Source organism: Cervus canadensis, chromosome 31, assembly GCF_019320065.1.
Source record: "Cervus canadensis isolate Bull #8, Minnesota chromosome 31, ASM1932006v1, whole genome shotgun sequence".
In the NCBI taxonomy this organism is placed as follows: domain Eukaryota; kingdom Metazoa; phylum Chordata; class Mammalia; order Artiodactyla; family Cervidae; genus Cervus; species Cervus canadensis.
Genome location: NC_057416.1, coordinates 34,810,978 through 34,838,741, shown reverse-complemented (window position 1 = coordinate 34,838,741; position 27,764 = coordinate 34,810,978). Strand labels below are relative to the sequence as shown.

The following is a 27,764-nucleotide window of genomic DNA, read 5'->3' as shown; positions in this document are numbered from 1 at the left end:
CTTCTGCTGGGCACGTGTGCAGAGCATCGCCCATGCTCCTAGTATAAGACACTCAGGACACTCAGGACTGGTAACACTCAACTTTATTAAGATTTAAACAGAGAAGATGCTTCTGCACGTTAAACACACGTGGAACCGAGCGGCTCGCTGGGGGCACCCGGCACCAGCTATGCTAACACACCACCAGGGTGAGGGGGTGTCCAAGGGTCTGCAGCTTGGGGGGGGGGTGTCCCCTGCTATGGTCTGTGGGGCCCACAGCTCCAGCACTTTACTTCTCCTTAAATTCTTCCCTTGAAATTAGGATGAGCTGCCCTGGAGGGAATAAGACAGCTAGACTTATAAACCTAAGGGTATTCAGGGACCAAGAAGGGTTGTCTCCTGTGACCGAAGAAGCCCTGAAATCCTCCAGGGCCCTCAGGAGTAGTAGTTCCGTTGTTCTGGAACCTACAGGCAGAGACGTTTCCCTGCCATGGCAGGTGTAGGAATGGGATCTGGGATCCAGGACAAATTTTGGAGCGATGGGCTATGAGACACAGCACAACAGACCCCAGAGCAAAACCACAAAGCAGCATTATTCTGCAGCAAAAAACAAATCCAGGAAGGAGGAAGAGAAAACTATAGAAGAAAAACACACTACCTAAGTACTTGGAAAACAGGGCATTAGAGAAAAATTGTAGGGTTTGGAGAGCACAAGGTCTTCATTTCTCTCCATGCACAGGGCAGAAGACAGTATCACATCATAAACTATAATTTTAAATACCTGTCTGATCTATAAACATTTGAATGGGTGATGGGCATACTGAACTAGACGGAAAGTTTCCCGCTGGGGAGGCCTGCGGACCACCTTCAGCTGCCGTGTTTCCTGAACCGGGCTGCACAGGCCCAACGTGACCCATTTTCCTACAACATTGGTTTTATTCAACGACTGAAGAGATGGAGGGGGGGTGGTCTTAAAAACAAACATGGCGATATATATTGCTAAATATATATTGCTAATAAATAGATTATGCAGTGGGGGTACAGAACAGAAGAGACTCTGAGGAAATGTCCTTACTGGTCGGCCCCCAGGACTCCTGTCAGCGTCTGGCTGAGAGTGACCATGGGAAAGCGTGTCGATGGGAGGGTCGGGCTCCAGCCCCCAGGGAGCCCCCAATGGACGTGGACGAGGAGCCGCTGGGCCTTGGGGGCGGCTCGTGGGGCCGCCCTGGAGCCGACGGAGCTGGCTTCTCTGAGACTCTCCTCAGGGAGTGGCAATTCTGTGAAGGAGTGGAGCTGTTTGCATGAGGTCAAGGAAAGAGGTATTTGAGACCACCACCCCCCCAGGGAGTGGGCGGGGACCCCTCTCACCAGAGAGGGCGGCCGGTGCAGCGGGCAGGCAGCCCTCAGCGTCTGCAAGCTGGTGGGAGTGGCGTCCTAGCCTCTGAGGGAAAAGTCTCCCTCCGCTGGGACTTCCGTGTCAGCGGTGGGCTCCAATTAAAGAAGCTTCCAGTTCACTTGTAGATGTACAGATCTTTATGCTTGTATACAAACAGAGGGCTCAGAAGGAAACTCACTCCACTCCGTTCCTCCCAGTCCCTCCTGGGGGTGGAGATGGGTGCCCCTCTCTCTTCACTTTAATGGGGATGCACACACTCCATGCCTTCCCCATGCCTTCCTCCACTAACATTCCTTTCCTTCCAAGTGCGTGCTCTAATTCTCCCCCAAACCCGCCCCCCGCCCAGCTTAAAAAACAAAAACAAAGAAGTCTTCCCTTGGCTGAAGAAAATTACAGCCAAACAAGTAACAAACGCTGGTGTTTTCCTGGGGTAACCCCGTTACGAAGTTACAAACAGTTCAACACGCCATCGCCATCGGGTACCTCCGGCTGCGACCCACGCCTCTGCTCTGAGAACTGGGTTGGAGATGCTGGTGGGTGGGTCCTGCCCCGGCCCCCTGGCGACCCTGTCTCCCTGGATTCGCTCCACAGCACGGACGGCTAAGGAAAACGGGAACCGGTGGGTCCAGAGCGGGCACGGACCTACGAGACAGGCTGATGGTTTTTACTTCTAGACAGGTTAAGAAATGAAAAAGGGTTCGTGACGGTCCGCTTTGCGAAATTCTCGCTTCAGGTTCGAACTTGAAACTTTCCAGCTTTGGTCATGTACTTTATGCCCTTGAAGGGTTTGTACTTCTCTCCGTACATATCCAGACGATTCACTTTGAGGCCTGCAAGGAAGGAAGGTGAGCATTATTCCAAAGAAGCAGGTTGCATAACTGGTTAATTCACGTCAACTCAAAGAGCTCCAAGGGCTGGAGAAAGTTGTAACTGTGAATCAGAAAATATGTGTGTGTTCAGTTGCTCAGTTGCTTCCAACTCTTTGGGATGCTATGGATCCTTTGGACCATAGCCCACCAGGCTCCTCTGTCCATGGGATTCTCCAAGCAAGAATACTGGAGTGGGTTTCCATTTCCTTCTCCAAGAGATCTTTCCAACCCAGGGATTGAACCCAAGTCTCCTCCATCTCCTGTACTGCAGGCCGATTCTTTACCATTCTGCCACCTGGGAGCCTATACTTAATTACGTCACATAAACACAGCCAACAGATTCTTCACCCCTGGAACATAGGCTAAAAATAAAAATCTGCTCCAATAAAAAGCTAGCCAATGAAGAGATCTGTCCCTGTGGTAGAAAGGGCAGAAAGTTATATGCAGGCTGAGATGAGGGTAAGGAAAAATAAGACCACTCCAGATTTTTCTCAAAGTTATGGGGTTGAACATGTAAATTCATAATAACAAAATTAAGAAATTCATAATCAAATAAAGGTATAACTGAATGAATAAACTAATGATGAAAAGTGATGAATTAATTCTTCAGTGCCTCTTAAATATTCTCACTGGACTAAGAAAAGAACATTTTATACTATTCAGAGCTTTAAAGTTTATTAAGCATTTTAAGATGAAAAGAGCTTATCCTTTAAACGAATTCTAATCACTTAAACTAGACATGGTCCATTGGTAAAGACAACAAGAACTTCATATAAAGCTGAAGTCATCTCCTATCCATCTGCAAGGGTCAGTCTAAGAATTAAATAAGAAAATAGATGAAAAGAGCTTAAATTAGTGCCTGGCATGTAGTAGACATCTGCAGAGAGGTAACTTAAGTCTTGATATCACCCTGGGTGGTGGGGTGTAAACTATAGTTGATAACTCAGGTCAGCCGAGAGTTCCAAACGATCACAGCACACGTGAAATCTTCTGAAATTTGGGGAAAGGAGGGGAATTCTTTTCACTCACCAGCTGAGAATGCAGATATATCCCCGTACTGAAGACCCTGGGACCCCCCCCCCGCCAACCAGCACCCCCAGGGTGACTCAACAACGGCTCATAAGCACTTCCATCTCCAATACTGATGGAGGGTCACAGACTTCCTCCAGGAACGTGCTGGGAAAGACCTGACTAAAGATCACATATCAGCTAATGAAACCCAACTCTCTGGACAGGGAGCAGCCAGGGGGCTTTGTGACATCGCCACCTTGGGCCCTCGCCCCCCAATCCCTAAGCCGGGCGTCACTCACCAGAAATGGCCAGCTGCTGGATCTTAAACTGCAGGTTGATCGTGGGGTTCTCATCTGGTTTGGAAGCTCCGGCCTGGAGACTCATGGTTCCCTTCAAACTTGGGAGCTTCTGGGGATTTATTTTTCCTACATCCCAAGACAGCATCTCCAAAGAGAGAAAAAAGAAGGAAGTTATGGTGGAAACTGCATCTGAGACGCCTGAGCTCAGAGACCTGGTTCACTGTGTTCTTATGACCTCCTGGGGGTTTCCCAGAAGAGAATGCTACTTGTTACTGTGAATTATCTCGGTGCCCTCAACCACGTCCCTTTGGTCAAGCTCGCCCTTCCACAAGACAGAAAGGGGTAGTGAAGAGCTCCTGCTGTTTTGAACACAGGCAACTTGAGCCCCCTGCGTATTCTCGTACCTTGGTGACTGGGTCAAACGTGTGTGTCCCCTGAGACGGCGTGAGGCTCATGTTCAGGACGCCTCTGGGCATCTGGCTGGCGACGGTCACCCCCTCTATGGTCTTCCCCATGGTCTGCTTAGGCCCCACGGTTATTTCAAAGCGGCCGAGTGAGCTACTGTCCCGGAAGCTGATGTTATGTTTAACGTACACTGGAATCGCCACCAGGCTGGAAAAGAGAGGAGGCAAAAAGCCCACATCGTCAACATATTGGAAAGACGGCCACTTTTCCCTTTTCTGTTCTGCCAGCAGCTTTTCCTCCCTCACCTCCTTCCTAGTCTTACAGAGTATGCAGAGAAAAACCCTCTGGACGTCTTTGATCGTTTTCTTTCTGTAAATCTAAGATGTTGACGAGTAAGTCAACTAACTCTTCCAATGACTCTTAGAATGATATCAACAAAACCAAAGAGCAGACTTGGTGGACTCTGAGAAAAAGGCACGGCAAACAGAAATCACATTTCCGTGTTTTAATGTTTTGCATGTGACCGATGATTATTTGCACTTGGGAGACTAACATTCATACCTCATGGGGCTTTTACAAATTCATGACAGTGCTTTTAACTTGACTTGATCCTTACAAAACCCCCTAAGGGATGGGGTCGGCATGATCTGACAGAGAAACTACAGGGTGATGCTAAAGTTGCAACCATCCTTGGCGTCTGTGGAGTCCTACTTCCTGGGGCCAGCACGACCCTACAGGTTTTCCCTCGATGACTCATTTAATCCTCCCCGTGAGTATGAGGCAGGCATTGCTTCTGTCCTGATGTCATTAATACTGATGTCCTTATACTTAACCAAGGTTAACTATTCAGTAACTTGCCAAGGTCATGTATCATCAGTACTGCAGGTGGGGCTTAAGTACGGGCACTCTGATTCCAGAGCCTTTGCTCTCAAGCACTCAGACGTTTCCCCAAATTATTTATTCCGAATCCCACAGGAAGCCCTCAGTGGCTGACAGGTCCAAAGCTCTCTTCAGTCTACACATCTACTCTACCCCTTCCCCCAAAAGGACTCAAGAGTCCACAGTAAAGAGAATGCTCACGACCCCAAATGACTGAATCGTATGGTTCTTCACAGTACCATTCACTGCTTTTTGGGGGGGTGAAAGGGATTGAAATACGGGTGTTCTCAGATTCCAATCTGAGGAAAAAAACATTCCTGTTTAGGCACACAGTAATAACAAAACAAACAGCAGCAAACGTAATGAGCACTTATTTTGTGAGGAAGCCACTATTTAGAGTTTCTTATGTAACCCTCATAACAAGGCACCTCTACTATTTTCAAGTTACTTATTACTTTACTGTTGATGTTTAGTCGCTCAGTCGTGTCCGACTCTTTTGTGACCCCGTGGGCTATAGCCCGCCAGGCTCCTCCATCCATGGGATTTCCCAGGCAAGAATGCTGGGGTGGGTGGCCATTTCCTTCTCCAGGGGGTCTTCCGGACCCAGGGATTGAACCTGCGTCTCCTGCACTGGCAGGTAGATTCTTTCCACCGAGCCACCAGGGAAGCCCCTTACTTCATTACGTGTTACTTTCATTACTTCAGCTCTCCTAGATAAGGGAATAGACATGGAAAGGAAAAACAACTCACCTGAGGTTACCTGATTAGTTACCTGGAGCCCAGGTAACTCCAGAGCCTGAGATCTCCATCGCTGTGGATACTGTTTCCAAACCACGCACGCACGCACACACGCACGCAGGCACGCACGGACGCACGCACGCACTCCACCCTCAGGTACGTGAGCCGCTTACTTCTGCGCGCTGACATGGTAGGAGAGCAGGCGGAAGTTGCCGTCGGGGGGGATGAAGGAGAGGATGCGCTCCGACTCCCAGCGCTTGAAGCGGACGCAGGGGTGGAAGCTGACATCGTCCAGCAGCCTGGGGTTCTGGGCGACACCAAGCAACAGCCACAGGTGGGAATTAGAACCACGCGTCTTTCAGGAAAGTAACTTAGGCGCTGCTTTCACGAAAATACATGCACACATTCTGCTGTTACTCAGGGCAATCCAAGGCTGCCCGTGAGCTTTGCGGCTGGCCCTGACCATCCCTTCTGGTTCCCTCCTCTCCTGCCGCTCTGTCCTTCCAGAAGCATCTAATTTCCCAGGGACTAAATCTCCAGCCCAGGATTTTACCATGAAGGAAAGCGTCAGGTCGGGCATTCCCGTCAGCTTGACGCAGGCGTCGATCACTCCCTGGATCTCGGCAGTGATGGTGGACCCTGAGACGGGATGAGACAGGAAGAAGGTGAGACCCTCTGTGTCCTTCCCAACTAACTTAACTTCTCTCTCCCTCCTTAGCTCTCTCTTCCCCTCCCATCCCATTTCCTTCCTTCCTTCCTCCCCCTCCCCCATTCTTCCTTCCTTTCTTCTGTCCATCCATCCATCCGAATCATCTACCCAATCCATCTGTCCTCGCAAACCTTTATCCACTGCGTAGCAAATACAAGGCACTCTGATGAAGCAGCGGGGATAAAGACTGGTGAGACTGTTAGCCCGGAGGAGCTTTCAGGCTACTGCCAGAATCAAACACAACACCGCTATCTTGACCAATGGTTCAGAACACTGAATTCACATCAGAAACTGCTCTCCCTGCAGGCACCAAGGGCTTCCCTTGTGGCTTAGCTGGTAAGGAATCTGCCTGCAATGCGGGAGGTCTGGGTTCAATCCCTGGGTTGGGAAGATCCCCTGGAGAAGGGAGAGGCTACCCACTCCGGTATTCTGGCCAGGAGAATTCCATGGACAGTATATTCACCTCACAGGCCCCCAAGGAGCTCTGATGCCAAATGGAACTGCCACTTTGGTCTTCAGTTCACAGGCTCTCTCTCCTGCAGCCCCTGCGACCACTTCTTTATTTCAAGTGTTCCTTTCTCCTAACCCCTCCTATTTTCTGGTTTTCTTGCTCTTCTCCTTCTCCTGGTATGATCACACTGAAATTTGTTCATCTTTTCTATTACTGATGGACATTTGGGGGCCTTTCCAGTTTGGGGATAATATGAAAAGCTGCTGTGCCTCCTTGGTTTTAAAGCCTCATCAGTTACTTTTCTTTCTTTATGTGTCTCAGTCCAGTCATCCTGAGATACTTAATTTCCCAACAATATTTCACTCTTCTTGAAAGTGTTTGCACCTGCTTTGCTCCCAGATCCGTGCAGCCTGTACTAACTCCTACTCATTCTCCTGATGAAGCATTCATGAGCTTTATACTTAGGTAAGGGTGGGAGGGGACCTCTCTTTCCCTTTCTCGCCCCCTCACTAGACTTTCAGAAGCTTCCTGCAGCCACAGGCTCCGTCTTAGTCACCATCACATGCCCACCACCTGGTGCTCAGCTACAGCACCATGCATTCTCCGTAAGCACTTTCTGGATAAGTGAGTTTGCTCATGTGAAGAGAACTTTCTGTAAATTTCCACACTCTAAGGACTTGTAGTTGTGTTAACCTCTCTGAATGAACAGAAAAGACGACGACTCTCTGAATTGTAGTGATTAAACTTCAGTTCTGCCCTGACAACTGAGAGTCAAATACTTCCAAAAGGAAATCTCATCAACAAGAGATCAGTTTGTTGCTTTTTCACTTGAGAGGATAAAACCACTGAAAATGTGAGCCCAGCACGGGTCTGCATCATGCTTTTCTGTGGCTTTTTTTCAGCGTTGTTGAGGTACAGTCAACAAATAAAAGCTGTACACAGTTAAGGTGCATGACTTGATGTGTTAATACACATACACCCTGTGAAGTGGTCACCATGATGAAGCTAACACGTCCATCACCTCGCACAGTTCGTTGGGTTTTTGTGGTGACAGCCCTTAAAACTTTCCCTTTTAGTAAATTCAAGAAGACAATATACTTGTGAGGTGACAGATGTGATCATTTAACTAGCTGGGGGGGTAATCCTTTCACAATGTATGTGTAGATCAAATCAGCATAATGAACATTCCGAATGCCTCACAATTTTGTCAGTTACACTCAATAACATGGAAAAGAAAGTACACAGCGGTAGTCACCATGCTGTGCGCTCAATCTCCAGAACTACTTCATCATGCAGAACTGAAGCTTGGCACCTTTCACCAACCTCTCCCCATTCCCGTCCTCCCCACTCCTGGTGAAGGGGAAGTTGCTCACTCGTGTCTGACTCTGTGACCCTATGGACTGTAGCCCACCAGGCTCCTCTGTCCATGGAATTCTCCAGGCCAGAATACTGGAGTATTCTGTATCCCTTCTCCAGGGGATCTTCCCAACCCAGCGATTGAACCCAGGTCTAACCACCTTCTACTGTCTGCTTCTATGGACCTGACTGTTGCAGATTCCACATATAAAGTGAGCCCGGCCACTGGTCCGCAGGTTTTTCTATGTGAGATCACGCCACGTTTGTCTTTCTGCCTTCGGCTTCCTTCACCCAGCATCACATCCCCCAGGTTCACCCATGTTTTCACAGATGGCAGGATTTACTTCTTCATATGGCCGAGTGATATTCCTGTGTGTGAGGATATCTGCCTCACATCTTCATCCATCAGCCATCAACAGACACTTTGTTTCCGTGTCTTGGCTGCTGCCAGCAATGCTGCTGTGAACACGGCGGTGCAGACACCTCTTCGAGATACTAATTTCATTTCCTTTGGATCTAGACCCAGGAGTGGGACTGCTGAATTATTAGGGAGTTTCAGTTTTTTCAGGCACCTCCATACTCTTTCTGAAGGAAAGTTACATGGCTCAAAATAGCCTGGAGTTAAAACTCCCCTCCAGGTCCTCCCCACCATTCTATGCAAAACAAAGAACTCTCACCCAAAGGAAAAAATGGACATTATGCCCAGCTCCCAGCTGGTCCAGCCTCTGGCTGATCTCCAAAATTCCTTGCCCCAGTCGTTTAAGAGATAACTACTCTGAACAACCTTGGAGAAGAACAGGCCCCCTTAAGACAGTAACTTTCCACATACATGCCTATATATACTTACTCTTTTCCTGGATAAGCGCGACAGATTGCTAATCTGACTGCTGCCCCTTCTCACCTCATTAAAGGTGATCTGTTCCTGTAAAGTGCTGGTCTCGTTCTTTTTCTGAACCTCGCCTTCTCTAACTCCCTTACCTTATAGCTTCCACAGTGGCTGCACCAATTTACATTTCTCCCAGCAAGTGCATAGGGTTCCCCTTTCTCCACATCATTGCCGACACTTGCTATGTCTTTTGTCTTTTTGATGTGAAGTGCGAGTGATACCTCCCTGTGGTTCTGACTTGCTTTTCCCCGATGGCTGGTGACACTGAGCACCTTTTCATTTACCCGCTGGCCATTCGCACGGCTTTTCTGAAGTATGTCTCTTCGGATCCTTTGCGTGCTAAGTCGCTTCAGTTGTCTCTGACTCTTTGCGACCCCGTGGCCTGTAGCCCGCCAGGCTCCTCTGTCCATGGGGATTCTCCAGGCAAGAACACTGGAGTGGGTTGCCACGTCCTTCTCCAGGGGATCTTCCTGACCCAGGGATTGAACCTGCGTCTCTTAAGTCTCCTGCATTGGCCGGTGGGTTCTTTACCACTAGTGCCGCTTTCAGATCCCTTGCCCACTTTTTTAGTCAGATTATCTGTTTGTTTGGTTTTTTTTCCATATTGAATTGTGTAAGTTCCTTGTGTATTTTGGATATTAACCTCTTATCTGACATATGGTTTGCATATATTTCCTCTCATCTGTAGGCTGTCTTTTTCCTCTGACTGGTTCCTTTCTTGTATGGAGGATTTTATTTTGATACAATCCTATTGGTCTATTTTTCCTTTTGAAGCCTTTGCTTTTGGGACCATATCTTAAAAAACAAAAACAAAAACAAAAACAAACTACTGCCCAGACCAGTGTCAAGAAGGTCTGTTCCTATGTTTTCTACTAGTAGGTTTATGGTTCCAGGTTTTACATTTAGGTCCTTAATATGCTGTGAGTTGACTTTTGTGTGTGGCGTGAGACTAAGGGTGATTTTATTCTTCTACATGTGAACATCCAGTTTTCCCAACACCAGCCCCTGCAGAGACTAGCCTTTCCCCATCGCATGTTCTTGGCACGCCTGTTGAAGACCAGTTGACAGATTTATTGCGGAGCCTTCTATTCTGCCTCACTGGTGTATATGTCTGTTTTTATGACCTTACCATACAGTTGTTTTTCATATTTGTTTGTTAGTTTTGGCTGCATCGGGTCTTCTCTGCTGCATGCAGATTTGTCTCCAGTTGTGGTGAGCAGGGGCTACTCTCCAGTCACGATGCATGGGTTTCTCATCACAGCGGCTTCTCTTGTTGCGGAGCGCAGGCTCCGGGCGTGCAGGCTTCAGTAGTTGCAGCACATGGGCTCAGCAGTTGTGGCCTGAGGGCTTAGTTGCCCCTCAGCAGTGGGACCTTCCGGGACTAAGGATCGAACCCATGTCCCCTGCATTGGCAGGTGGATTCTTAACTGCTGGACCACTAGGGAAGTCCACCTTACAGTTTTGATTACCATAATGTTATAATATATTTTGAAATCTAGAATTGTGACGTCTCCAGCTTTGTTCTTGCTCAAGACTGCTTTGGCTATTTGAGGTCTTTGTGGTTCCATACGAGTTTTGTTTTTTTCTATTTCTATAAAGAATGCCATTGAGATACTGGTGTGGATAGCATTTGGGATTTTGATGGGGATGTCTTTGCATATTTCAAACATTTTAACAATACTAATTCTCCCAATCCATGAAAATAATCATCTTTCCATTTATCTGTTCTTAATTTCCTCCATCAACACTTTGTAATTTTCAGGGTGTAAGTATCTTTGGCTAAGTTTATTCCTAAGTATTTTATTCCTTTTGTTGCTATTGTAAACGGGATTATTTTCTCAGTTCCCTTTTCGGAGAGTTCATTGTCTGTATATAGAAACATCACTGATTTTTATATATTGATTTTGTATCCTGCAACTGTATTACATTTATTAGTTCTCACAGTGTTAGGCTGGAGTCTTTAGAGTTTCTACATGTATGATCACATCATCTACATCATGATATTTCAGTCCAGTCCTAATACACAATGCTTGACAAAGCAGACACTAAGTTAAATGAATGACCTTAAACGGGGGATAATTCTGATAACTAGCGAGCACTGTCTGAAAGGGGCCTCTGTTTTCACAGTTCTGTAAACTGGCTGAAAGTACCAACCTGATTTGTCAATGATGGCATCAATCTCTTCAATCACATCAAAATAGGCCTCATTGTTGGTGTACTTCACCCCTGTTCGTCGCCAAGGTACCACGGACAGCTGCCCAGTGGGAAGCTGGTCGCCCACGTTGGTGCTTCCTGAGACAATGAATATTGTAATTAGATGTAACCAATTACCTAATAACCAGAGAACACATCCCTAAAAGTTTCTATTCATCCACCATTTACATGCTTGCTTGAAGAATTTTTCCAAAATAGAGATTATAGTTTTCCCAACTTCTATCTTGGTAACCTAGTTCAATTAAAAAACCTGTCCCCAGTTGGTGTGTCTGCTCAGGCAGAATACAGGTTAAAAAGTTACCCGAGAAACAGATATCATATCATTTTGGTTTTGAAAGTAACCTGAACTTGGTCTCTCAAATTCCCCAATAGCTTGCAGCTTAAATAATGCATTGGCTTTCAGTAGGGACAGTAATCTACATATTGATATAAAAATTTCATGGGTAAAAACAGCATTCTAACTCGTTTTTAAAAATTCCACCTGTCCATACATTATCCATCTCACTAAAGAAGACAAAAAAATATATATACACTGTATGTTAAAAGTGCTTATGAGCTTATTTCATGTTCTTTGTGCTTTTCTGTATTTCTGACCTTCTACAATAATCATGTGCTTCTTCTGTAATCAGGAAGAAACAAGATTATTATTAAAGATTCAGTTATTTTATTTTTTTGCTGTGCTGGGTCTTCCCTGCAGTACATGGGCTTCTCATTGCAATGGCTTCTTGTTGCAGAGCACAGGCTCTAGGGCACGTAGGCTCAGCAGTTCTGGGGCATGGTCTTAGTTGTTCCGGGGCATGTGGAATCTTCCCAGCCCAGGGGTCTAACTGGTGTCCCTTGCATTGCAAGGCACATTTTAAACCACTGGACCATAAGGGGAGCCCAGGGGAAATTCCTTTTAAAAGGAGAAGAGTTTATTCTGTCATTGAAATCAGAATATTTTCTACACACACAAAAAAATTTTATTTCAGATTATACTAAAGACTACAAAGAACAAAATGAAAAGGACCTGGACATTTGAGATCCCCCAAAACAAGCACTCGAAACAAGGCACAACCCAGGACTGAGCCACACCCAGGACGGCGGCCACCTCCCGTGGGCCCCCCTCGTACCTGTGATGGTGTTGACAACGGTCCGAAGGATAGTGGGCGGCTTTATCAGTTCTTTGAGGATGTTCGACTCGGTAGCCAATGGAAAGCCATTGTCGAGCATCTCTTCCAGCACCTCATAAACCACGACCACGTTGTCTTTTATCACTGGTTCTGAACAGACTCCAAAATAATCCTGATGCAAACACAGTACATGTATACATTTATCACTCAGAGACTGCGATGGGTGAAGGAATGCACCCAGAGATTATCGAGTCCTGTCCACGTGTGTTTACGCAGCGTTTCTGGGACCTTCTTCCACAATAAGGGGATGAAGCATAACCCTGGTTCTCTTAGGCAGCCCAGTTTGGTGGAAAGAAAACTAGACTGGATTATAACGCAAGTATCATTAATAACTTCTTTCATATACTAAAGTGAGTCATTTAATCCCTTTGGGTTAGTTTCTTTTTTTTTTTTTTTTTGGGGTTAGTTTCTTTAACTAACATGAAGAATACAAAACTGAGTCTAGACTATTACATGGTTTTGAACATGAATTTGAAAGAACTGTGTGAAATGATAATACCTGATACAATGTACACTGGACCCCAAAATTTTTTTTTAACTCTTACTGTTGTGCTAATCCTCAACATTCATGGAGCAAATAAAAACTGAGAGAGAAATGAAATGAGGGGTGTGAGCTAGCACACCAGAAAATCTCTTCGGATCACCCTTTTTCTAAGATGCTGGGATTCTAATAACATTTTGTCCCTTTATTAAGAAAGGCTAAACTTAGACACTAAATTGTCTGGGTTATGGGAAAAGCACTGAATTCCAAATCAGAAGGCCTGGGTAATAATCTTAATTGTCACCTTCTAGATTAATTCATGCTAACTAATTAGGTCTCGAGATCTCTAGTAGTATAATCTGGATAATACCATGCATGGATGCACAGGGTCACAACAATGAAGCATGATGGATTAAATGAGAACATGTATGACGGTGCTTTGTAAACTATAAAGCACCATGTAAACTGTGGTGCACCTGAGGAAATGATGCAGAGAGGAAGGCCTGTTGGCGCTCGGCGTGCCCTTCTTGACAAGGTCAGTGCTTCTGCTGCTGGGCCTCTCAGACGGTCAGAGAGTCCTCTAAGAATTCATCCTCTGAGGGGAAATGCACCCCTCTCAAGAATGTCCATTCTGTTCATGGGCAGTGCTGATCCTTAGAAAGTCCTTTCTTTGGCTAAACTGAAACCTGCTTCCTAGATGTGCCTTACAGAACAAGTTTACGTAACAGCCCCTCAGTGATCAGAGGGCCAGGACAACATTTGCCTTCAATTTTTCTTCTTGGGGCCAAACTCCCTGTTTGGTCCTGCTCCTGTTCATGCTACCATAAGGTTTCTAGATTGTTTCACTTTCTTGCCATTTCTTTGAATTTGTCCTAATTTTCTAATAGTCTCCTCAAATGATGACATCCAAAACTGAACACAGACTCCAGAGGTGACCTAAATTACATCAGAATGATGTCAACTATCAGACACAGTCCAATATCCAAGAGCACTTAGGAGTCAGGAATGTGTTTCTACAACAAAAAGATTTTTTTTCTTTAAAAAATGAAGGGGGGGAGAAAAGCTACACATGTCCTCCTCATGAGTGATTTCATTTTGAAAAATAAAACTCCTCACTCGGGAAAATGGAATCCTCCTACATTGTCAGTGAGAATGTAAAATTGGTACAGCCACTACAGAGACCAGAATGGCGGTACCTTAAAAAGTAAAAACAGAACTACCATATGATCCAGCAATCCCATTCCTGGGCATATACCCAAACAGAAGTGTAATTCAAAAAAGACACATGCACCCCTATGTTTATAGCAGCATTATTCACAATGGTTGCCACATGGAAGCAACCTAAGTATCCATCAACAGGTGACCGGATAAAGATGTGGTACATCTATACAATGGAATACCACTGACCCATAAAAAAAAGAACAGAATAAGGCCATTTGCAGCCACATGGATAGACCTAGACCTTATCATACTAAGTGAAATAAGTCAGACAGAGAAAGACAAATATCATATGATATCACTTATACTGGAGAAGGAAATGGCAACCCACCCCAGTGTTCTTGCCTGGAGAATCCCATGGACAGAGGAGCCTGGTAGGTTATGTCCATGGGGTTGCAAGAGTCGGACACAACTTAGTGACCAAACCATCACTTATATGTGGAATCTAAAATACAACACAGATGAACTTATCTGCAAAACAAAAACAGATTCACAGACGCAGAGAACAGACTAGAGGCTGCCAAGGGGCAGGTGAGATGTGAGAGAGATGGATTGGGAGGTTGGGATCAGCAGATACAAACTACTATATGGAGAATGGATAAACAGCACGGTCCTACTGTACAGCCCGGGGAACTATTAATATATTCAATATCTTGTGATAAACCATAGTGGAAAACTATGAAAAAATGTGCATATACATATATATATATATATATATATATATATAACTGAATTCACTTTGCTATACAGCAGAAATTAACACGCTGCAAATCAACCATACATCAATAAAACAGATTTTTAAAAACACCTCCCTTGATTTTCTAAATCAGGGAGAATGTGATTTTATCAGTCAGCAGCTGGAAAGGGACACTGCTACAGCAACACCTGTGCACGTCCACGGCAGGGGTTCCTCGGTCACAGCCCGGCGCCAGAGAAAGAACAGAAGCCGGAGAACACACATCACATAAGACATTCAAATCAGGTTGCGTCCATTTAAAGACTTCTAACAGATCCTTCCAAACTGGCAAGCTGTGAAGTCCCAGCCTTCTAAAGCAGCCACTTCACTGTTTACCCCGATTCCTCTGTGGTTCCAAGTAGATTAAACAACTTTCTTCACTTCCTCTCTTGCAACAAGTTACATAACATCTCTATAGAGATATGGAGCGATGGTTAACGGGGTGAAATATCCCGTGTGGAAATCCTAACAAGGCCCAGCTTGAGCAGCTGAAGATCATAACTGCTGGGCTTGTCTGCTTCTTCCACATACTGGGGTTTATAATTCTCAGGTTCTCACCGTGGGAAGGAACTAATATGCCACAGGAATCCCAGAAGAGTACTACCAGAAAGACTGCAGGGGTGGGGGGGGATTAAATATATGCTCATTCTTTGGATGAAAGCTGTTCCAAACATGTGACCATATATTTATAAGAGCAAATGAAAGGACTCTTTGACTTGCTTTTTAATGTTTGTCAGAAGGTCTGGGTCCTCCTTCTCCTCTCCAGTCCCACAATGTCTGTATTCATGTGACTAATTCCGGACTTCACATGACACAAAAGTTAAACCAGAGGACCCTTGATTCTCATGTATCATTGAGTTATGCAAATAACCACAACCATGAGAGGTTGAGCAATTCTTTTAGGGAGAGGATGCCACTGTCTGAATCCAGAGTCTAGGCTGCCTGAAATCCTGTCCTGTAACAGGTGCTGACATCCTGGCACGACCAGCCCCCAAGATCTCCAAATCTATTCCTGAAGGAAAAACTCCAAGTGAAAACTGCATCTTGGAAAATGTATCCCTTAAGTTTTACAGAAGTGCTAAGCTTGCAACAAGGCCCATCTCTGTTACTCATATGCTGTGGATGAGCACAAACTCAAGCTGAAGGGTGGGTTCCCAAATTACCCCTGCCAGCGAGAATGAAACAAGCATTATTTAGGTTCTTCTAGTTTAAAAAAAAAAAAATCTTTCCACACGCATCAGTTTTTGATGCAACTCAAAGCAATGCTGTTCACAATGGTTAACATCAAGTTTGCCATAAAAATAAAAAAATCGAGCCTATCCTTTGGGGTTGGTCTGTTCCCACATCTCAGGAGCAGACTATCTCTGCTGTCGGTTTAATAAAAGTTCTGTCTTCTTGAGCTGTCACTGAACTGAAACTAGTCTGTTGTTTCGAATCCTTGCTATGACAAGACAAGAGCTGAGAAATCCTGCCTGCTTGAGCTATAATTAACCCGCCATTCCAAATCTTTGCTATGATGATACAAGAACCAAGGGAGATAAATAAACCAACCTGACAAAAGCCTTAAAAAAAAAATTGAAACTCCTTAGCTTTGTGAACAAGACGTAGGACAATTCCAGTCTCTAGAACTGAAATGACTTCATACAATCATACTAAGTAGAGTGGCTTTCTCAGGCCACAGGTTCAAAACTGTACAGTCTGTCATTCAAGATACAACCCATTCAATAAACAGAAACAAGAATCTTATCAGATGGGAGAGGAAGTGAGCAATGTCAGATTTATGATTTCTTTTTTAGTTCCTTAAAGTGAAAGTGAAGGTTGCTCAGTCATGTCCGATTCTTTGCGACCCCATGGACTATACAGTCCATGGAATTCTCCAGGCCAGAATACTGGAGTGGGGAGCCTCTCCCTTCTCCAGGGGATCTTCCCCACCCAGGGATAGAACCCAGGTCTCCCGCATTGCAGGCGGATTCTTTACCAGCTGAGCCACAACGGAAGCCCAAGAATACTGGAGTGGGTAGCCTATCCCTTCTCCAGGGGATCTTCCCAACCCAGGAATCGAACCGGAGCCTCCTGTGTTACAGGCAGATTCTTTACCAACTGAGCTATCAAGGAAGCCCTTTTAGCTCCTTAACTGAGGCTGAAAACCATGGAAACAAAACTACAAAGACACTTCATAAGGTCCATGGATGAACCTCCTCACATTCACACACCTGAAACGTGTCCACTACCCGGTGGAGGAACTCAATGACAAACAGAGGCGGCACCTCCGTCTGGATCACAGCCACGAAAAAGATCTTGTGACGGTAAACACTTAAGAGATAGTGGTGCGGGGTGGGGATAACCGGAGGGACGTTTTCAGCCTCCGTCGCTCGCTCTTGTGCCTCGAAAAAGTAATCGCAAACAGAACGGCTGACCACACTCTTCCAGTGTTTCTCCAGGAAAATATCTCCAGAGGAGTTGATCAAGAAGAGACTGTGAATCATGGTGGAGGCCGTCAGTGAGCAAGGAGAGTCTTTTCCAGTCTGAAAGCCTCTGCAAATGCTCAGCTCTAAAAAATAAGAGAAGGTATGGTCAGTTGCAGTCAACCAAAGCCCCCTCCGCATCGGTCCAGCAGCCCAAGCTTTCCTGCCCATCTTTTAAGACTAGACTCAATCTTCCACCACTGCAGGAGCCAGAAGTCTCCCTCCCTAGGATGCCCAAGGGTAATTAACAGCCATCTCATTTGTCAGTTAATTATATACTGTACAGTTATCTTTAATACTGTCTGAATCATATTCATTTAAAAATCGACTTAATTCTTGAGTGTCTACTTTCTCAAGTGAACTGGGAGCTCCTGGAGAAAAAGAGACCTTGCCTCATGTTTCTGCTGCCTCCTTGCACAGCAGTTGTCTTCTTGTATACAAAAAGGCTTCAAAGAACACAGAGGTGCCCTGTATGTGGCGACAACTCACATATAAGAAATGGTTATGTTTGCATCATCTTATTTGGTAGCCATTGGCCAAACGGGGCCATTGAGCATTTGAAATGTGGCTGGTCCAAACTGAGATGTGAATAGAAGACATGCACCAGATTTTGAAGGCTTTATATGGAAAAGCATTGTGTTTAAAGACTGACTCACTGAAACAATAAACTTAGGGTTGCAGGCGGGAACAGGTAGGGGGAAGAACAGGGAGTTTGGGATGGACATTTACACACTGCTATATTTAAAATGGATAACAAGGACCCACTGTACAGTATATGGAACTCTGCTCAATGTTATGTGGCAGCCTGGTTGGGAAGGGAGTTTGGGGCAGAATGGAAACATGTATATGTGTGGCTGTTCAGCAGAAACTGTCACAACACTGTTAATTAGCTACACCCAATATAAAAGAAAAAAATTTTAAAATTCAAGACTGTTTACCAATAATTTAATATCAATTAATTAAATCAATTATTAATATTAACTTACTGATTTATTTAATATTGATACTTTGGATATACTGGATAAATACAAGATATAACATTCTAATGTGCTTAGCAGAACATGTAAAATTACATAGTGTGTGGGTCGCTGCCTATTTCTACTGGACAGCTCTGATCCGTGGAATGGAGCTGTCATTGTGGTCTTTATTTACTCGGTCAGACCCCATTCTCTTAAGTCCTTGTTATGCACAAGGCTCTATATTAGATGCCTTAAAAAAAAAAATCCCTCTGGGGGATCCCCCAGGTCCCTCAGGCGGCGGCATCTCTAATGCCAGTCCCCGGAACGAGGCCGCCGCGCTGGACCCCAGCTGGTCCAGGTGGTCAAACGGCAAAGGCCTGCTGTTAACCAAAAGCCCCGCAGGGCGAGCTTAATCCCTCTGCCCGAGACAGCCTGCGAGAGGGAGGGGGCGGCGGGGAGCCAGGCTGTGGGGGCGCAGAGGCGGCTGGCCAAAGCGGGTTATTTTTGCTTGGGAGGATGGAGGCCGCTTGGAGCTGGTGTCCACCGGATGCAGGATTCGAGGTTGAGAAGGGTCGCCAGTCCGCGCACCTGCGTCGTCATGGCAACAGGGTCTCCTCCTCCTCCGACCCCTCTGGCCAGAGTGGCCACCTCCCCAGCCCGGGACTCGGCCTCTCGCCTCTCCCCGCGGCATCATACAGCTCCGAGGGTCGCTCCGGCCGCATCCCGTGACCCCGCGCCCCCGCCGCGCGCCCAGCCCCACCCCAGCCCGGGCGGTCCGCGCTCCTTACCCCGCTCGCTCTTCGCGGAGCCCACCTTGCGGCCGCGCGGACAGGCCCCGCCTCCCCACGCCCGCTACCCAGGTCCGCAGGCCGCCGATTGGGCCTCGTCCTCGGCTCTGATTGACCGCGGCCCGCCGCGCGCCCTGTTCTCTGGCTCGAGCTCCCGATTGGCCCTGGCTCCGGCTCCGGTAACCTCTGATTGGTGCAGCTCCGGGCCTCTGAGCCCTGATTGGCTGTCGCCAACCGCCTGCGGCCCTCCTGGCTCCTCTTGATCACCCAGTCACAAAAGGCTCCGGCGCGCTGCGAAGCCACCTGCGTAACCGAGGGATACGCCAGGAAAAGGATGCGGAGAAGTGTGACTTCCAGGGCACGATGTACGGAACAGCATATCATAGATGATGAGCCGTGAGCAGCAGTAACTGCTCTCTACCTAGCGATAACTGCTCTCCGTTAAACAAGTGCGTTTAAAAAGAGACGCGGTGCCTTTTCACTTACGTACCTTGAGTAGAGGAAATGTGATCGGTTGTGCAGCGCCCTGTCCAGAGCTCTGGAGCTGAATCCAAAAGGCCTCTTCCAGCCCTAGTTGGACCGCCACCTGCTCGACCTTGGGCAAGGCCCTTCACCTTTCAGAGTCCCAGTTCCCAGATCTGAAAATGAGAGGGTTGGGCAGTTATTTCTCCAAATTGCATTGGATCGCTGATGATTTAAGTTTGGCTTACCCAGAAAAACATGCGATAGAAGTCAAAAGATTCAAGATCTGTTAAACGAAAACTTACTTGTTATGCGGGATGGGATGTGGAAAGGGTTTGCGGTGGCGCCTGGACATTGGATATATTCAATAAGATGGTCAACTGTGGTGATGATGGTTGTGACCTGAACGAGGAGGCCGGTGCCCTGCCGAGTGGCAGCTTCTGACGCGGGACGATGATAAATATTTATTGAAGGTGACGTGGGTTGTTCTTTGCCATACTTGCTAAGGGCAGATATTTGGCTAATTTTGAGCTAAAAAGGAGAGACAATCCCAACTCAAAATGGCTGCGTGATGAGGAATCCTATTAGGTTTGGGATCTGCTGCCAGACTACCTGGGTTTGAATCCTGCTCCAACACTTATCAGCTATGTCCTTGAGAAGGTAGCTTAACTTCTCCAAACTTCAGCTTCCTTACTTTTCAAATAAAGACAGTAATAGCACCTACTTACGTTGGTGGTTGTGGGGATTAAGTTAGAAAAGTGTTAGAGTGGTTACTAGCTAGGAAGCGGTTACACACAGTTGTTAAGCAGTGTGTGTGTTTAATGTGCAGAGATGCTGTCACCGCTGCAGGCGTTTTTCACTCTTTCACTGAACTAATGTTTGCTAAGAGCCTCCCATGTGCCAAGCCCCATGCCTGGGATGGTGCAATGAGTAACATCACAGGCCAAGTCTCTTGTCAGAGAGCCTGGCTGGAAAAACAAATGAGAAGCAATTACAAAAGGCTGTGGGACTTCCCTGCTGGTCCAGTGGTTAAGAATCTGCCATGCAATGTAGGGGATGTGGGTTTGATCCCTGAGAACTAGGATCCCACATGCCACGGAGCAATTAAGCCCTCAAGAAGCAACTAATGACGCATGCTTCGGAGCCTGTAAACCACAACTAAAGAGCCTGTGTGATGATGTCATGTGCTGCAACTAAGATCCAATACAGCCAAATAAATAGATATTGAAAAACAAATCAAAGATTTAAACAAATGAAAAAAATAACACAAAAATGGTGTGATGAGCAAGGAGCACGTGGGGGCAGGCATTGCTAGTGGAGGAGTCGACTTAGAGCCAGGGAAGTCCATCTAAACTAACACTTGAAAAGTAAATACTGACGGATTCCATCAAGGTGGAAGAGCAGAGTACATGTGCTCTGTACATGTGGAAAGCTCTAGACACGAGAGAGTTAACTTTAGCTGACTTGGAATGGGATAAAGAGTGCAGAATTTTTTTTTTCTTAAATGAGATTGGTGGGTAAGTAAGAGCCAAGTGGTTGTGAGTTTTATAATAATTGTTTGCTTTTATTTAGTTTATTGAAGTACAGTTGATTTACAGTGTTGTGTAAATCCCCTCTGGACAGCAAAATGATTCAGTTATACGTATATAGCTTGGAGAAGGAAATGGCAATCCACTCCAGTATTCTTGCCTGGAGAATCACATGGACAGAGGAGCCTGGCGACTGCAGTCCATGGGGTCGTACAGAGTCAGATGCGACTGAAGCAACTTAGCAGCATACATATATAGACATTCATTTTCATAGTTGTTTCCATTATGGTTCATCACAGGATATTGAGTATAGTTCCCTGTTCCATATAGTAGGACCTTGTTATCTACCTATTCTGTATAGAATAGTTTACATGTCATAATTGTTAAGTTTTAAAGCATTGCACCTTTAGTAGCCATCCAAGTGGAGATGTTGGAAAGAATATATGAGTTTAAGGTCTGGCAGAGAGGTCTGAGCTGGAGACATAAATTTGGAGTTATCAGGATGTGGATAGTCAGTCATGGGACCATTGAGATGATTCAGGGAGTGAGCACAGAGAGAGGAGAGGCCTAGAGTCGGGGGACTCCAAAGTTAAAGGCTCATGGAAGAGAGGAAGACCCAGGTTCCTCTGATCCTCCCAGCTACCCTAAGATGAATCATGGTTCTGATCCCCTTTCTACAGCTGAGAAAGCTTCAGGGAGTGTGTAAGTAACTTGCAGAAAGTCACGTAAGGAGATGAGTTGCAGAGCTGGGATTCAAACGCACAGGGAGGTCTAGGCCATGTTCCTCAAGGTACCCGCCTCTTGTCTCTCCAGGAGCCTGAGAGCCCACTGTGGGAGGTTAAGTGGGAGAGTGAAAGGCCTTCAGACTTCCATTTCAGAGACACCATGCTTACAGATGAATTTAGGCAAGGCCAAGCTTGGGGGAGGGAGGTCACTTAGATACTGCAGTAATCCACAGGAGAGATACTTGTGACTGCAGCCAGGGTGGGGAAGTGGAGAGAAGTTAACAAATCCCAGTGACAGGTAGAAGGATAGAGATCCTGGTTGAAACTAACTGGGAGAGAGTAATGTGGAGAGTAGGCATCAAAGATGATTCATAGGTTTCTGATCTGGGCAACCACGCTGATGGAAGTGTCATTAGTTGAGATGGGGAATCCTTGGAAGAAAGGCACCCTGAGGACAGGAACAGTTGGTGTGAATTCAGTCATAGTGATGCCCAGGGTCACAAATAAGCCAACACTAAATATTTGTTGAGTCAAATCAAACAACACAGATTTTGGATGCCTGCATAATACATTCCAATGGTTTTAAGAGAGACCACAGGAAATCCTAGGCAAATAGTGAATCTATTTCATGATTTAAAAAAAAATCTCCAGGAAAAGATTTTCTAAAGCTGCCACTGATTAACCATTCTAGTGTTTAACAGCTCTCACTGCTGAGAAATTTTCTATTAATACCATAAAAACCAATGCCAACCCTCCTACACTGTTGGTGAGAATGTAAATTGATACAACCATCATGGAGATACAACCATTATGGAAAACAGTACGGAGGTTCCTTAAAAAGACTAAATACAGAACTACCATATGATCCAGCAATCCCACTCCTGGCATATACTCAGAGAAAAATCGTAATTCAAAAAGATACATGCCCCCTAATGTTCATTGCAGCACAGTTTACAATGGCTAAGATATGGAAGCAACCTAAATGTCCATCAACAGATGAATAAAGATGTCGCACATATATACAATGGAATATTACTCGGCCATTAAAAAGAATGAAATAATGCCGTTTGCAGCAACAGGAATGGATCTAGAGATTATTGTACTAAATGGAGTAAGTCAAAGACAAATATCAGGTGATATCACTTATATGTGGAATCTAATTTTAAAAGATAGAAATGAATTTATTTAGAAAACAGAAATAGACTCACAGATCTTGAAATAAAACTTATGGTTTCCAAAGGCGGAACGTTAGGGGAAGTGACAAATTAGGTGGCTGGGAATGACATACAGATCACTTCAGTTCAGTCGCTCAGTCATGTCCGAGTCTTTGCAACCCCATGGACTGCAGGATGCCAGGATTCCCTGTCCATCTCCAGCTCCTGTAGCTTGCTCACATTCATGTCCATCGAGTCAGTGATGCCATATGACCATCTCTCACCCTCTGTCGTCCCCTTCTCCTCCTGCCTTCAGTCTTTCCCAGCATCAGGGTTTTTTCCAATGAGTCAGTTCTTTGCATCAGGTGGCCAAAGTATCGGAGTTTGGAGCTTCAGTATCAGTTCTTCCAAAGCATATTCAGGACTGATCTCCTTTAGGATGGACTGGTTGGATCTCCTTGCAGTCCAAGGGACTCTCAAGAGTCTTCTCCAACACCACAGTTCAAAAGCATCAACTCTTCGATGCTTAGCTTTCTTTATGGTCCAACTCTCACATCCATACATGACTACTGGAAAAACCATAGCTTTGACTAGGTGAACCTTTGTTGGCAAAGTATTGTCCCTGATTTTTATTTTATTTTTTTTCAAATCAAGAGTTTTTATTGTCTCTTTAAAATATCACAACTGAGTCCATAGAACCACCTGCTGTCTTGTTTCTGCAGCAGGATCACTGAGATCTTATTCATCAGCCTGCTGAACTGTTCCTTTTTCAGAAACATAGATACCATCCAAAAATTTTCTGATATCCTTGTTTTTAACTGTGGTGGCTTGCTGAATCAAAACAGCTGAATTTGACACAAGTTCAATGTCATTTCCTTCAAGAATCAACTCATCTTTCTGGGCTTGAGATACTGAACATTGCGTATCAGTATCTGGCCTCATTCGAACCTTGCGTATGTATTTTTCACCCAAAAAATTTCGGATTTCCACAAGAGAACCATTCTCCTGAATAACAACGTTGATGGGGAAGTGGGCATACACCGACCTCATCTTGTAACAAGCCCAGTGTAACACCGTTGATCATGTTCTGTACGTGACTACAGATTGTGCGAACAGTGGCCAGTTCCTTTCTGTTTCCCCACCATTTGTCAACACGGAGCCTCTTCTTTTTCTTTCCAAAGAGACTGAGTTCTACATTGATGTGATTGAAGTCCCTCCGCAGGGTGCCTCTGGGGCCCTTCACAATAACTGTCCATCCCTTCAAGGTAATGTCGACATTTTCTGGGATGTCAACAGTCTGATTGCTGAGAATGGTCTTCATTCTCGCAGTAGATGCAGCAAAGAGCTTGTCCCTGCTTTTTAATATGATGTCTAGGTTGGACATAGATTTTCTTCCAAGGAGCAAGAGTCTTTGAATTTCATGGCTGCAGTAACCATCTGCAGTGATTTTGGAGCCCAAGAAAATAAAGTTTGTCACTGTTTCCATTGTTTCCCCATCTCTTTGCCTTGAAGTGATGGGACCGGATGCCATGATCTTTGTTTTTTGAATGTTGAGTTTGAGGCCAGCTTTTCACTCTCCTCTTTCACTTGCATCAAGAGGCGCTTGCTCTTTGCTTTACACCATAAGAGTTTCCCTGGTAGCTCAGTTGGTAAAGAATCCGCTTGCAATGCAGGAGACCCCAGTTCAATTCCTGGGTCAGGAAGATCCCACTCCAGTATTCTTGGGCTTCCCTTGTGGCTCAGCTGGTAGAGAATCCACCTGCAATGCGGGAGACCTGGGTCCGATCCCTGGGTTGGGAAGACCCCCCTGGAGAAGGGAGGGGCTACTCATTCCAGTATTCTGGCCTGGAAAATTCCATGGACTGTATAGTCCATGGGGTTGCAAACAGTCAGACACGATTGAGAGACTTTCACTTTTCTGCCATAAGGGTAGTGTCATCTGCCTGTCTGAGGTTACTGATTTTCTCCTGGAAATCATGATTCCAGCTTGTGCTTCATCCAGCCCAGTGTTTCACATGATGTACTCTGCATAAAAGTTAGATAAGCAGAGTGACAGTATACAGCCTTGACGCACTCCTTTCCCAATTTGGAACCAGTCCGTTTTTCCATGTCCAGTTCTAACTGTTGCTTCTTGACCTGCATACAGATTTCTCAGGAGGCAGGTAAGGTGGTCTGGTGTTCCCACCTCTTTAAGGATTTTCCACAGTTTGTTGTGATCCATATAGTCAAAGGCTTTCGCGTAGTCAAGTAAAGCAGAAATAGATGTTTTGCTGGAACTCTCTTGCTTTTTCGATGATCCAACAGATGTTGGCAATTTGAACTCTGGTTCCTCTGCCTTTTCTAAATACAGCTTGAACATCTGGGATTTCTTGGTTCACATACTGTTGAAGCCTCGCTTGAAGAATTTTGAGCATTATATTACTAGTGTGTGAGATGAGTGCAATCAGGCGGTAGTTTGAACATTCTTTGGCATTGCCTTTCTTTGGGACTGGAATGAAAACTGACCTTTTCCAGTCCTGTGCCCACTGATGAGTTTTCCAAATTTGCTGGCATATTGGTGGTGGCACGTGTGGATGGTAGGAGGAAGAGACAAGTGTCAGGGCAAGTACAACTCTGCAATCTTGTGAACCATATCCTGACATACACATACTACTGTATATAAAATAGATAATTGATAGAGAAAGTCACTCAGTAATGTCCGACTCTGCGACCCCATGGACTATACAGTCCATGGAATTCTCCAGGCCAGAATACTGGAGTGGGTAGCCTTTCCCTTCTCCAAGGGATCTTCCTGACCCAGGAAGTGAACCAGGGTCTCTTGCATTGCAGATGGATTCTGTACCAACTGAGCTCTCAGATAAGCCCAGATAACTGATAAGAACTTACTGTACAGCACAGGGAAATCTACTCAGCACTCTGTAATGACCCATATGGGGAAAAGACTCTGAAAAAAATGGATTCAGGGACTTCCCTGGTGTCCGGTAGTCAGGAGTCTGCCTCGAAATGCAGAGGACGTGAGTTTGATCCCTGGTTGGGGAACTGAGCCTACATGGTGCAACTGAGACCTGATGCAGCCACATGGATAAATGATTTTTTGGAAAAAAGAATGGACTCACTTTGTTGTATACCTGAAATGAACAGAACATTGTAAATCAATTATACTCCAATAAATTTTTTAATAACAATAAAGTGAAGTTTAAAAAAGTCAGTCCCAGCTGTCACGGGTCTCTGGGAGTGATTAGTTAACTAATTTTTAAGATTTCAAAGGCCTTGTTTACAGAAAAAGACGTTTGTAGGTGCCCTGGCACTCATCTCTTCCTCCTCCCGTCCACACGTGCCACCTCTGTGATCAAATAGCGTTTCACAGTTCTGTCCTGTAACCTACGATGCTCTTGATACTCAGCTGTGCATCGGGTATGAATCTGCTCCCCATCATTGAACTGTAGACTCTTTGAGAACCACAAGGTGTATATCTCAATGCTTTATGTACATGCATTCAGCTAAGAACCCAAAAGTTATGGAGGGTCTACTACCGCCTGGACACTAAGGGTGCAAAGACAATTAAAGGATGGTTTCTTGGACCTTACAATCAAGTATGGGCAAATACTCCAAAGAAAGGACCAGCTCCTTTTAAAAAAAGAACGAATCAAAACCAGCTTCCTTAAGGCTGGCTGTGGAAGGAGCCCGTCTTGTGGAGAGGAGAGCTTGAGCCGGACATCCCTGCTCTGGAACAGAAGGCCCATTTCTGCCTTAAGGAGCTCCCACTGCTGGCTGTTGTCCCCACCATGCTACACTTGGGAGGCTCCGTGCCCCCGGCTCTTCAGGGTAGACACTGGTTTTTGTTTAATTTCCCACAGCAGAGCTGAGACCACGTGGACACAGACAAAGCTCACCTAAAGACTTGGGGATAATAGGGACTTCCCTGGTGGTCCAGTGGCTAAGACTCTGTGCTCCCAGTGCAGGGGGCCCAGGTTTGATCCCCAGGCAGGGAAGTAGATCCTGCATGCCCCAACTAGAAGTTCGAATGCCGCAACTGAAGATCTCACATGCTGCAACTAAAATAAATAGATCCCAATGTCACAGCTAAGACCCGGTGCAGCTAAATAAATAAAAATTAAGACTTGGGAAGAATAAAGGGAAATGGGCAGAGAGAGTAACAGGCCACATCACATCTTGTGATGTCATCAGGGTGTCTCGAGATGTGCACCTCTTCCAGCGGGCAGAGGTTCTCTGTCACTCCTTGTATTCAGAAGCCCCAGCAAAGCCCTCTCCCGTTCCTGAAACCCAAACCCTGCGTGTCAAGAAGACAGCAAGCAGCATCCCTCTTGCAGCAGCCCCAGGCAGGCCCACTCATTCCCCTCCCCAGGGGCAAGGAATAGCGGCACCAGAAAGTGCCTTCCCTACGTAACTACCCCCAGAACACCCAACCGTGAAGCCACAGTCACACCTCTGGGGCCTGGGCATCCTACGGCTTGTTAGAGCCCTTCCTCTGCTCTCTGCCTACCCTTGGTCTAGATGATGTCGTAGGTGTAAGTCCGCTTTGAATGATACACTCTTTTTTTTTTTTTAAGATTTATTTTCCTTTTATTGATGTGGACCACTTTTTAAGTCTTTGTTGAAATTTATTACAGTATTGTTCCTGTTTTATGTTTTGGTTTTTTGGCCACGAGGTATGTGGGATCTTATCTTCCCGACCAGGGATTGAACCTGCAACCCCTGCCCTGGAAAGCAAAATCTCAACCGCTGGACCACCAGGGAAGTCTCTGAATGATGTACTCTTAAAAAAAATTTTTTTTTTTGGCTGCCCTGGGTCTTTGCTGCTGCACCTGGGCTTTCTCTAGTTGCAGCGAGTGGGGGCGGGGTGGGGGGCAGTGCTACTCACT

The 27,764-nt window shown here is 45.8% G+C and overlaps 1 protein-coding gene and 1 pseudogene across 3 annotated transcripts; both read right to left on the bottom strand.

Annotated features, from left to right (window-relative positions):
- Positions 1-65: 65 nt before the first annotated feature.
- AP3M2 (adaptor related protein complex 3 subunit mu 2) lies at positions 66-19,128 on the bottom strand. 3 transcript variants are annotated; one of them, XR_006266885.1, is made up of 10 exons: positions 19,012-19,128; positions 17,013-17,350; positions 12,305-12,476; positions 11,133-11,270; positions 6,130-6,215; positions 5,750-5,883; positions 3,959-4,166; positions 3,555-3,699; positions 1,348-2,205; positions 66-1,256 (listed from the first exon to the last, which is right to left on the bottom strand). XR_006266885.1 is itself a non-coding variant. In XM_043454604.1 (9 exons), exons 2-9 carry the CDS (start codon positions 17,283-17,285, stop codon positions 2,105-2,107), a joined length of 1,257 nt encoding a protein of 418 aa, XP_043310539.1. In that variant the 5' UTR covers positions 17,286-17,350; positions 19,012-19,128; the 3' UTR covers positions 66-2,104. The 3 variants fall into 3 exon arrangements, 2 of the variants coding, with proteins under 2 accessions (XP_043310539.1, XP_043310540.1); XM_043454604.1 differs by having other exon boundaries at positions 66-2,205; XM_043454605.1 differs by lacking the exon at positions 19,012-19,128 and adding an exon at positions 18,812-18,887 and having other exon boundaries at positions 66-2,205.
- Positions 9,298-24,225, bottom strand: LOC122432587 (annotated as a pseudogene).
- Positions 24,226-27,764: the final 3,539 nt, after the last annotated feature.

Excerpts from the sequence above, each read along its gene's own strand:
- AP3M2 (XM_043454604.1), bottom strand. The coding sequence starts at position 17,285 with ATGATTCACAGTCTCTTCTTGATCAACTCCTCTGGAGATATTTTCCTG. Across the intron at positions 12,477-17,012 it reads GGGTAGTGGACACGTTTCAG|GATTATTTTGGAGTCTGTTC; the intron begins GTGTGTGAATGT and ends TGTTTGCATCAG. Across the intron at positions 4,167-5,749 it reads TACCATGTCAGCGCGCAGAA|CCTGGTGGCGATTCCAGTGT; the intron begins GTAAGCGGCTCA and ends TCTCTTTTCCAG.